The 12180-nt window shown below is 37.5% G+C and overlaps 1 protein-coding gene across 1 annotated transcript in view; it reads left to right on the forward strand.

Moving 5' to 3' along the window:
- Window positions 1-2430: 2430 nt before the first annotated feature.
- Window positions 2431-12180, forward strand: part of LOC134750999 (ras-responsive element-binding protein 1-like) — a 29256-nt gene continuing 19506 nt past the window's right edge. The window contains exons 1-2 of the mRNA XM_063686309.1: window positions 2431-2683; window positions 11590-11672. Coding sequence (XP_063542379.1) covers window positions 11618-11672 — 55 coding nt within the window. The 5' untranslated portion in view covers window positions 2431-2683; window positions 11590-11617. The remainder of the gene's footprint in view (window positions 2684-11589; window positions 11673-12180) is intronic.

The raw sequence follows: 12180 nt of genomic DNA on the forward strand, positions 1-12180 counted from the left end.
TGCTCAGAATTTAAAATTTAGTTAAACGAAGAACGAGTAAACAATACGTACTTATTGTAGTTAACTTTAACCTGAGTAAAATGGTGTATTTCCATCTGTGCCCGCCCCACATGACCACCACCATATAAGAGGCGGGCACAAATGGAAATGATTTGTATGTAGCGCCTATTCCCATCTGTGCCCGAAGGGGACAGATGGAAATACGCCAGTAAAATTACAGACAGAAAAGGGAAGCAGAAGTGACTAAGCTGCCGATGTGTTCAAAAAGATCTGGACACACTCTTGTTTTATAAACAACAAAGTGTTGAGTCTACTTCTTTTCTTAGAACCTGGCCGTATATAAGTACCTACAGAAGCCGGACACTATACTATGCCGCTCCTTTTGAGTCATAGTTTCGCTATACAATAGTATTTTATAGCTTGATTATATCACTATTGTATACAATACTTTTTCCACAAGTCATCTAAAGTAATACTTTTTCTACTATAAAACCTAAATAATTAAAGAAAATTAGGTAAGTATCTCAGTAGTACAAAAGACATCAACGCGTGCATAATATATGAATAGGTATTACTCATGAAATAGTCGCGCGTTGGTGTCTTTTCCACAGAACCGCGGTGCCACGTGATTGGTCAAATACGTTATAGTTGACAAAACCGTTTCGAAATTAATATTATAGTTGAGTTGGAAGCCCATACATGAAACGGTCGACGAGTAGAAAATATTGGGCTTCGAAATTCAACCATTAAAAAATCGAAATATGTAATTACTTGAATGGTACCTACTTCATTTTATATTGTGACACTTTAATTATCAAGGAGCGATGTATTTACTAGTATTTAAAACACTATCGCTGGTATTCTCGAAATTCTTATTGGCTTAACTGCAATCTTATTAGAAATGTAAAAAAAAAAGTTCTCAGTTTATTTAACAATTTTTATATAGTCAGGCCAAGATAAGTCTGCAACGAGTTTTACTTTAATTTTAAACGACAAACTTGTATAAAATTATGAGTTAATTAATCTATACTTACCTAACTCCTAAGTACATTTGGGCGTTTCACTTTTGGATGGAGAAAAAAAAGTTGTGATATTTTTCCTGACTTCGCTCACCAATCGAGTCTCCCCACACTAAAAACTACCTACATATTTTAATTTTCAAAAGAATCGAATAACGTTTAGTTCTAAACTAAACGTTATTCGATTTTATTTGGCGTGAGTGTTGAAATTGAAAGATGAGCGAGCGAAGGAATCCAAGATTGAACCATGAGCGAAGCGAATGGTGCAAAGATAGATTCCTGAGCGTAGCGAGGCTTTCAAGACACGAGACGCCAAATAATTTTGCAGCCGTGCGGAACACACAACTTTTCACCTCACTACAGCGAGGAAAATGCGATGCAAGAAAAAAAAACACTAAAAATATAAAAATAATCATATTAAATTTTGCCCTCTATTTCACATATCAAATTTAAGACATAACAATTCCAGAGGAGTTACACCCTCGTTGAGCTCTGGCAAACTTACTCACCGGCAGGAACACAACACTATGAGTAGGGTCTAGTGTTATTTAGTGTTGCGCAACCTCTAAATATTGACCGATTTTAATTATTTTTGGCATATAATATTTTTTTATCAGTGAGAAAAAGAATTCGAGCGAAGTCAGATGTAAATCGAAAATTCGAAAAAATGAAACACCTGCAGTATATAAACACGTGTAACATGATATAATTACCTAATTACGTAGCTAATACAAATACAATGCAACCGATACCTACCTACCTACGTAAAAGTTACCTAAATTAAAACCTAACAGTAAATTAGTCCAGTACAGCTTACTAAATCAGATTACTTAGGTCTAGTTATAATTTTAGTACGTTTCGACCTTTACATAGGTGTATAATTAGCTAACTGGTCATATTAATGTATTTTATGACCTGTAAGATACCTATGAGTATGATCCTATTGATATTTGCTTCCTATACTATGTACGTACTCCCTATACTATGATAGCTCTAAGCTCCTAAAATTAACCAAAAAAAAAGCTATCCTTATCTACAACATTTTACTTTAAGCTGATAAAATATTTGAAACAATTAATTATCACAACGTACTGTACAATACATAAGCACCTATCTCTATAATAATATCTTTAGTTAGATAAAAACAATACCTAACTCCGATAAATAATATACAGGGCCCGTTCGGCATCTCCATCCTATGATAGCGCGCTCTCAAACAAAATGATCCACGACGCGCCCGTAGACAATCTCTGTAGCCGAGCGACGCAACGAACGGCGCTATCTGTCTTGCTCACTCGCGGCCCGCGCGAGATGCGCCCTCTCGTTTTCTCCCTGCGCCCGGCCGCCGCTCTCGACCAATCGGCGGCCATCTTTTGCTCCCCCGAGAGCAGCGACAGTGCGTACTCTCATCAAGTCATCACAAGGAGACGACATCTCACTGAGTGAGGTTGTCGCTCGCGCAAGATGCGCTGCGGACGCAAAACGTAACAATATTAAATTCCAATAAGTGCCTTTTAAGTTTTAACTTTTATAGTGTTTCTAAGACTGTAAATCTGTGCTCAAATATTAAGTTTAAGGTGTTTTTGTGGACTGAAACGTTGGTGAAATTGGACTTTTTATTGAATTTCGGCGTGTACCGATACCGCGAAATTATCCACGATTGGGTGAGTGCTATTTCGATTAGATTAGAATGCAAATTATCGTTGGACGGTCGCCCTGTTCTTTGTTAAACCAGTAGGCCGCGCGTGGTTGGCCCGGCAGTCAAATGTTCGAGTCTTGACCCCAGGTCACGGGAATGCGCGAAAAAAAGTTAAAATCCGTTTGAAAATCTAACATGATTCGGAAAACTTGCAGGAATTTTTTTTTTGAAATGGATTTAACGTCTTTTGGTAGTGAAAGTAAGTATTGCGAGCTTATTTTTGGCGTATAAATTAATGTTTTTAAATTATTTAAAAATAATCAATTAACACAGTATTTTTCACTATATATAAACTGTCAATGAAAAAAGTCTACTCCTCATACTAAAACCGCTGATTTATTTTAAAATATTAATTTGTATTAAAATTATAATACAATTTTATATCGATGATGTCAGATTTGTCTTTTAAGAACACCTGTCGATTCTTAATTAACTGATAAACAAAATTAATTACTTAATGTTCCTCATTTGTTTATGCGCAATCCTCCAATTACTTAATAACCAACGCATGGAAGCTTAGTAATACCAAGGAATAATGCTTCTTAATACCAAAGTGTTGCCAAACGACAAAAAAAAGTTAATATACAAATTTTCTGAACCCGTTCCCAAAAACGGCGGTAAAATAAAAGCAAGGTTTAAATATTAATAGCAAACCATACCTACTCCTACACTATAATTAGAAAAACATTAGAATCTAATAAAATAAAACATTACAGAGGATTCTTGTTAGATAGGTAATTTTTAGGGTTCCGTACCCAAAGGGTAAAAACGGGACCCTATTACTAAGACTCCGCTGTCCGTCTGTTCGTCTGTCTGTCTGTCACCAGGCTGTATCTCATAAACCGTGATAGCTAGACGGTTGAAATATTCACAGATGATGTATTTCTGTTGCCGCTATAACAACAAATACTAAAAACAGAATAATATAAATATTTAAATGGAGCTCCCATACAACAAACGTGATTTTTTTGCTGTTTTTTCCGTTATGGTACGGAACCCTTCGTGCGCGAGTCCGACTCGCACTTGGCCGGTTTTTAATAATAGGTAAGTCCTAATTTACTGTAAATTTTTAAATAGGTAGCTCAAAATAAGTAAAAATGTAAAATTGATGTTGCAAATTTAACCTAACAGATTTCTGATAGCCACTTATTTTAACAGCAAAGTGAGCAAAGCTCATTGACTAAATTAAACACCTAGGCAGTCAGGAGAATGATAGATCATCAAAAGCGCAAGCGGAATCAGTTTTTTTCTTCGTTGATTATTGCGACGGCTAAAAAGAAAAAGAATTGAATATTACCTCCCTGTGACACACCTAATTGTATACACCACAGGTATACACAATTCATACAAAAGAGGAAATAACCAACTTCTAAACTACACAGATAACACAGAATTTATTGAGATTAATAGTATTTATTACCTAATAACCCCTAATTATCATAAAAAAACAGTAGCTAGTAACAAATAAGAACAAAAGTAGGTACCTTCAGGTACATTATAGTAGAACGCTTATGTACACAAAACAAGATCAGTAATCAACATTGAAAAGGGAAACGGCCATCTTCAATTATTGTAATATGACTGATTGTTCAATGTTCATCTTTGATTGTGTTGTAGCTTGTTTACCGATGTACGGATGTGCATAAATTGAGTTGTTTCCTGATCCTCTTAAAACAGGGACTGTTACTATACAGGGATCGGACGGAACCGGTATTTTTCAAAAACTTCAAAATAACCGAAATCGAATTATTTTATACTCCAAATGTAGGACTCAGTATTTTACTCACTTGTGTTTTAGGTAACGTCTTCGTATTATTAGATTGCCCAATTAGAATTGAAATAATTAACAAAGAACGGCACAATACCGTTTTCGTTCCCTGGTTACTAAATACCAGTTTCAGTTAAAACCCCTACTAATATAGGAAAATCAGGTATTTTCCTCAGTAATCATTCATTTAACTTCAATCGGTTTTTTGCCGATTATGGAAATCTGTATCTCTAATATTATTAATGCGAAAATAACTGTCTGTCTGTTCAATTCAAGCTTAAACCGCTGGACAGATTTAGATTGTAATTCGGTATGGATATTGTTTGAGTACCGGGAAAGGACATATTACAAGAGTTATCATACAAAATGGATACAAAAGCAGTATGATTGAATATTAAATTGTTCAATAGAATAGGTATATCTGAGATATAAAAACATGGCTTACTTGAAACAAATCGCAATGACACACCCTGACCAACTAGATTCAAAACATTTGAATCAGAGGGCCTGCCGTGAAACACGAAAATCGAAATTTCGTTATCTGTCTCTCTATCGCTCGAATATGCAAGAGATAGAGAGGCATATAATGAAATTTAGATTTTCGTGTTTCGCGGTGGGCCCTCAAGAGTTTTTGAGCCACACCCACCAAAGCGTTAAGGAAGTTCGTACGTTATCACAGCCCATTAGCTGTTAATTTGTCCGTATTTAGTCAATGTGTAAAATTTTAACGGAGCTGCGTTATTTGACTTTAAATAATAGACCGCGAGCCAGGCGCAAATTTCGTCAGTCATCGCCTCCCGGGCGAAAACTCGTATAGCGGTTAACGGCTATGTATGATGAACCCTCGTGAACGTCAGCTGCCGCTCCGTTGGTGGGTTGAGGAATGGCAGCAAATAAAGTCTATAAAACAAATTTAGTCATCGCCTCCCGCTTGATACTTTGTCAGATGGTAGCCTAAGTTAAGCCTGATTATTTATATTATTTTTTGATTTAATTATGACGAATTAGAGGGGTCATTGCAGTTTGTGGTAAAACTAGCTTTTGCCTGCGCCTTCTGCATGGAATGATGATGATTGATAAATTATTTATTTATAGGTATTATTATTAATCTCCATAGCAAATTTCATCTTAGGTTTAATTAGGTAACAGAGAGTTACTTTCGCATTTATAATACTGATTACCATAAACGGCAAATTAATATAATAGATAAATTATTGATTTTCCTACTTAACTAGGACACTTTACGGCCTTGTTTTTTTACGAGGACGCACACTGTTCCGTTTTTAGGGTTCCGTACCCAAATGGTATAAAAGGGACCCTATTACTAAGACTCCACTGTCCGTCTGTCTGTCAACAGGCTGTGATAGCTCGACAGTTAAATTTCTGTTGCAGCTATAACAACAAATACTAAAAAGTAAGGAACCCTCGGTGGGCGAGTCCGAATCGCACGCGCGTCTGCTAGCTGGCGCGGGGGCAGTTCGCGATCAGAGGGCCTACCACGAAAACCGAAGTTAGCAAATTGCGGGCATCTTTCTCTTTTACTCCAATTATGGTGTAATTAGTGTGACAGAGAAAGATGCCCGCTATTTGCTAACTTCGGTGTTCATGGTAGGCCCTCAGGCATGAGACGGTTCCTTTTCTTTTCAAAAAAATTCCCGTCGGAAGGGGAAGGATCAAAAACACGTGATAAGTGCAGACCACGGATCTGTATCAACTTGTTTTCAGCATTTTAAGCAGTTTTAGCCCAACCGAATATTCGGTTCGGTATGAGCTGAACCGACCCATCTCTAATCCGAACGTCCCTAAATCCAGTCTTTCAGCCCTTGTATCGTGTATCTATAGAGTAGCGTGAAGTAGTTACCTTTGTTGATCTACTTAACTCTCCTGATTGCGCTTTAGAAAACCCCTTTAAAAACAAATCAAGCCCCCCAACCGTGAACCAGATTTGTCGTAACTCCATATCACAGATTGAGCCATTAGTTCCATCATATCTCGCAACGATATCCTATCAGATGCTCTTGAGAAAAGCATTATGTACTTAATGCTATCGTAAAAAGCATTATCTGTATGGTCGAGACACGAGAAGTAATGATGAGATGTTGCGTCAAATCTTGAGATGTTATGACACGGATTTCTGATAGGAAGCATTTCTTAAAGATTTTCGTTTTGACAGGTTCTGAAACCGCCTGAAAAGGGGATATTTTTTTAGAATCAGTGGTTACTTCATTTTTATATTACGTTGGTGGCAAACAAACTGCCCGCCTGATAGTAAGCGGTCACCGTAGCCTATGGGCGTGTGCAATTTCGCAACACCACGGGACCGATCGCGGTTCCAATTCTATTCTTCTCATGTACGTTCGGATTGGCCTGTAAGCCTAGCAATTCCTTGAGTTTGTTTCGTGTAGGGCTCTCGGAGACCCTAGGTCACAGACTTTCTGTGTCCTAGGTGCTTTGACTGTTTACAATCTAGTAGAATGTGGTTATTTCCTACCAGGTACACACTTTGCACATCTGTTGTAACTATAGGTATTTAAAAAGGTGTACACAACATCTGTTATTAATCCTAATATTTTGCGTAGTTAGCGTCTGCGTAGCCTCAATAATACTTTGGTTAAGGCTTCTACAGGCGGTGCAACTTAAATGCGATTTTAGATAATTAGGAGCTAAGGAGGCTAAGTAGGAGCGACGAATTCAATCTATCGACCAAATGCCGCAATTTATTGCAAATCGCATGCGATTATCGGTTACGTTTAGTGAGACCATTCGTTTGTGGTTGTGCCTGGATTATTTTGATTTAAACTTTAACGATTTACATTTTCAAAAGTCACTAAAACGGGATTTAATCGCGTATAACATCGCGAGTCCTTTCTGAAATCACAGGGACAACGCCGTCCTCGAATTATTTTGTCCCATGAGCGTCATCTAGTGCATCTTCCAGAAAGTCCACGCTGCTTTCAACTGACTTCTCTTAATTATCTTATCTGTGGTCTTACGTAGTTATAAACACATCGTAGGTATGTCTATTGTAAACCAATTGGCTCCGCTATCTAAAGACCTGTCCAAAGACGTGTGATAGATGAATAAGAATCAATCTTGGCTAACCGATCAGTGATAAAGGCAATGCGACAAGTTGATTACATAAAACGTTGTGACATTGTGTTGGGAAATTATTTGTTAATTACAGTACATGGAATTACAGTCCTGAATTCCAAAATACCAATATGAGGTAAAAATATCATTACATAGTATAAAACAAAGTCGTTTCCTTCTGTCTGGATAGATGTCTGTCCCTATGTACGCTTAGATCTTTAAAACTACGCAACGGATTTTGATGCGGTTTTTTTTAATAGATAGAGGAAGGTTTATATGTATAATACATCTAAGCTAGTAGGTGCATATAACGTATTCGCTGACATAAGAGCTATGGGCATATTTGGGGCATTTTCTATGAAAAGGGGCCTTATTGTCGATGGCGCTTACGCCGCACAGCGTCGCGCGGCATTGTATTTATATCGGAGCACCGTTTATAATGGCGTAAGCGCCATCGACAATAAGGTCCCTTTTTATAGAAAATACCACATTTTTGAGTATGATGTGTGCACCCATATTTTTACACTTGACTGTAAGTAGTTAATAAGGGGCCGATACAAAAGGAAATAAATGACGTATATTAGATACTATTTAAACTAAAGAAAAAGTAACTAAGCCTTTGAGTGCCCATGCCCTGGACCAAATTAAAATGAAACTAACTTTTGTTCCCTTGTTGTAATGGTTCGTTTAGGTATACCTAACTGAACGTAAATGATTTTCAAGCCTTGGACAAATATAATTTATATGTTGAAACTGATTATTTTTATAATATTGCCAAAAATCGTGTGGTAAATTTGTGGAACTCTACCAGAAACTGTTGTTTGTGCACCGTCAGTAAACACTTTCAAAAATAGACTAGATACACATTTTAGAATTTTGAAAAGTGCGAAATAAAATACAAGTGCTCGATATACACGCATCAGCTCCAAGAGCTGCTAGTGTATCAAATAAAAAAATAAAAAATTGTATGCTCGTACATTCTGAAATAGTCTTAGGGATTTAAAATATCTCTATTATAATTAGGTACTTAATCTGATTATATTCTTGTCACCTGCGGTAATCATTGTTCACATTGTTGTTGACAATGTTGAATTATTATTTAACTATTTTCGAGGAAGATAGTGATAAATCGATATACTGATAATTTAACAATCATTAAGTTACTGTAAACATCATAAATTGTTCGCAGAATCATAGTGAATCATTTAGAGAGAAATAATAATGAGAAAACTCATGAGAAGTTAAGGTGTGAACAATTTAATTGAGCATAGACAATCAAAACATGTTGTTCAAGTAACTATAATAACTAAAAGAAAAATAACTTAATATAATAATAAATTCTTCTTATGTTTGTTCCACTAGGTATAAGACCTCTACTGCAGACCTTGCAACAAATAGCTTGCGATATCAGATAAATAATTACCGGCTAAGTAGGCGCAACGAATTCGATCCATCGATCAAATGCCGCGATTTAACGCAAATCGCATGCAATTATCGGTAAGGTGTGTAGAGGGCCATAGTATTGCGACAACTAAGATGATTTTGTTGAAAAAGCGTCAAACAAAGTGATTTAATGAGTGCATTTTTAAATGACTTCCAAAAAAGAGATGAAACATTTAAGGACACTATCGCTCCAAACGAGTTTCGAACCCATGAGGTATGATACCGGTCCATCGGTAATTTTTCGACCAACTAAGCTACCGAAGCTTCGCTCCGAGACAAATCTTTTAATCAGAATTTGATTTAATGAATTTAATCTATAGATATATACCTTCCTAATGGTAATCTACCCAATTTACTGCAGCACAAACGTTTCAGTTAATCTCAAAATCGTATTGAAAAACTAATATAAGTTTTACAGTACCTATCTAACTGTCTAAACAAGCTTATCGACCAGTAATCAATATAGTATTACTTTCTCGGAGTTCTAAAGCGCCGCGCGGTGCCTTTGTCCCACTCGATCCGAACATTGTATTTACATTCTAGATATTCTGCAAGATGTTAGGTCCCATGAGAAAATTTGAATTCATGGGAATATACCAATAACATGCAGATTTTGTGTGACAGCGCCTCCACCTTAGCGGTTTTTGGATACATGTCAAACCGGTGTAACTTGACAGACATTCAGGCGTACGTATTAATTGCCAACTTTAGCTAATAAACTTCACATTTGTATTGTTTTATTTCCTACACAACGCGCTTAGCCAAGACATTAATTAAGAAAATGGTTGAAATAATAGTTTACACCAACAATAGTTAATATAGTTTGTCAGGTAAAGAACTCAGATGCAATCTCCTGGCTAGTCATGTAAATAGTAACGATGACGACAAGAATCTTAAAATCCAGATATTAATATTGTTATAGGTAGGTCTACTAAGCTCAATCCAGACATTTCCAAGTTTTCTCTTGTTCCTACTATGTAGTAGGACAAATATATAGAGACATTTTTAAGTACGAGTATTACGTCACATTACGTCCTACTTAATAGAACAAGCATCTTTCTATATCATCAGCTCTATAGCTACTATTTAACTAATATACACATTCTGGCAGTATCATCTCGCTCCTCTTATAACATATTAAGATTCCTCACACGTAACTCAAGTCTCCAAACGTCCCCTGCGCTCCTATTTCTAAGGCGCATGTGCATGCGCATAGCGCGCAGGTTGTTAGCACGCATTGTCTGCGAATAGGCGCTCGCGCATATGGCTGGGGCGACGACAAGTTTAAAAAATTGTACGGAATTTGTTTTCCGATCCTAATTCTTATAATAATCAAAAAATCGAAAAAAGTTAAAATGAGCAGATTGACAAATTAAACTTAAATTAAATTAAATTCGATAATTTAAATTCGAGTCTAAACCACATGCGCCCCATTTCTACGATGCATGTGTATGTAGGTTATACTTAGCATGCATATATTCTACGCGAATGAGCGCGCGTCATCGCGTATGGCTCGCAGGCTTGACCAAAAGTTGAGAAATTGACCGACAGTCCTGATAAACCCCATACTAAATAAGTAACTTTTTGTTTCTGAAATATAACTAGTTTTACTAACGATGTTTTATCATTGGATATTTGAGATTGGGGTTCCTTTCTAAGATAGTAAATCTCGCTGCGATAATAGATTAGATACACATTATAATAGAGAAAATGTCCGTGACGATCGAGACTTGTCCGCGTTAAAAAGCAAGGCGTGGTAACCTTACACTTAACCAACCGATCGATGAAAGCTAAGTACGGGAAGTCGTTACTGATAAGGGATCACACTTGACTCACTTCGCGGAGATAATGCCTGAATCAGGTGTACTGAGAAGGTGAACGTGAAACTATAAGGATAATAAATAGTTTTACACGGATAGGATAATTCCCGTATGGTCAAAGTTATCGACATGACAGTGTGAAAATTTCATTGTCTCAATGGCTGTGTGCAATACCGAAATTTTCTCTACAATTGTTCAACAGCATCTAAGTCACCATGTCAGCCAGCAGTCGGCTATTTTCGTGAACACTGAACAAAACCTAACAATAAGAACTTAAAAACCTTGTAGGTACCTACAGTGTTTCTAAATTTTCTTGACGGAATTTATCTCCCTTATGTCTCGGTTACGAATATTAAAACACCAATCGAATTCAAGTAATGGTCTCTACAGACGTAACCCGGTAATCGCATGTCACTTGCGATACATTACGGCATTTGATCGATTGATTGAGTTCGTTGCTCCTACTTAGCCGGCAATTATCTAAAATCGCATGCCATTTGGTACATCATTTGCAGAAGCCTTACTACTAACGCTGGGAGCGCCGTCAGAAAAGTTCGTTTATTGATTTCGGAGCGGTTTTTCGCAGCCTGCAGCTAGCTTAGTTAACGCTCCAAGATTCGCTTGCTGCTAACGCTGGTAACACAAAAAACAATTGTATCTAACAATGTTATATTAAATTCCCTCGAAGCGTTATTTCGTGGCCTTGCAATTAGTTTGCCAATGTAATTTTAAACTCGTATTTGTTTTCAGGCGTCGTCGGGGTCGCAGTTCGCGGGCCATGCAGGGTGCGGCCAGCGCGCCCGCGGCGCCAGCGGCCGAACCACCGTCACAACGTGAGTTCCTACTTATTTTTACCCTTTTTAGCGTGCCTTACTCAACTAGGAACCCAAACCCGATGGCCACGGAAGGCAGGCACCGACCGTCGTGCTTTTGTTTTAACGATATGGTGACCGGCGTCAGCGTTGAGCGTGCGCTCCGTAGCCCTCTGGTTAGTCAAGTAGGTCAGGGTCAGGAACCCTTGGGGTGTCATGCGCGCCTATGGACTATGACATATAGCTATCCAAACGCGTGGAATAGTAACTACATCAAATTTGGTAAAGCGATTATATCGCAAATGGAGTTATTTTTAGTGTGCAAGATTTCCAGCATCGATAGCACGGATAGCACCCTGTTTAAACTTAGGTATACCTAGGTTTCACTGCTCAATACAAATCGAACTATCCATCGTATAAACAGGATGCGAACCCAATACAGAACCATATCCTTATCTCTGTAGCTTATTGAGCGCAATATGACCCTAAAATGACCGTAAGCTGACCGCGGCACGCGCTGCAGTTGACA

This window comes from Cydia strobilella, chromosome 21 (assembly GCF_947568885.1).
Source record: "Cydia strobilella chromosome 21, ilCydStro3.1, whole genome shotgun sequence".
NCBI lineage: Eukaryota > Metazoa > Arthropoda > Insecta > Lepidoptera > Tortricidae > Cydia > Cydia strobilella.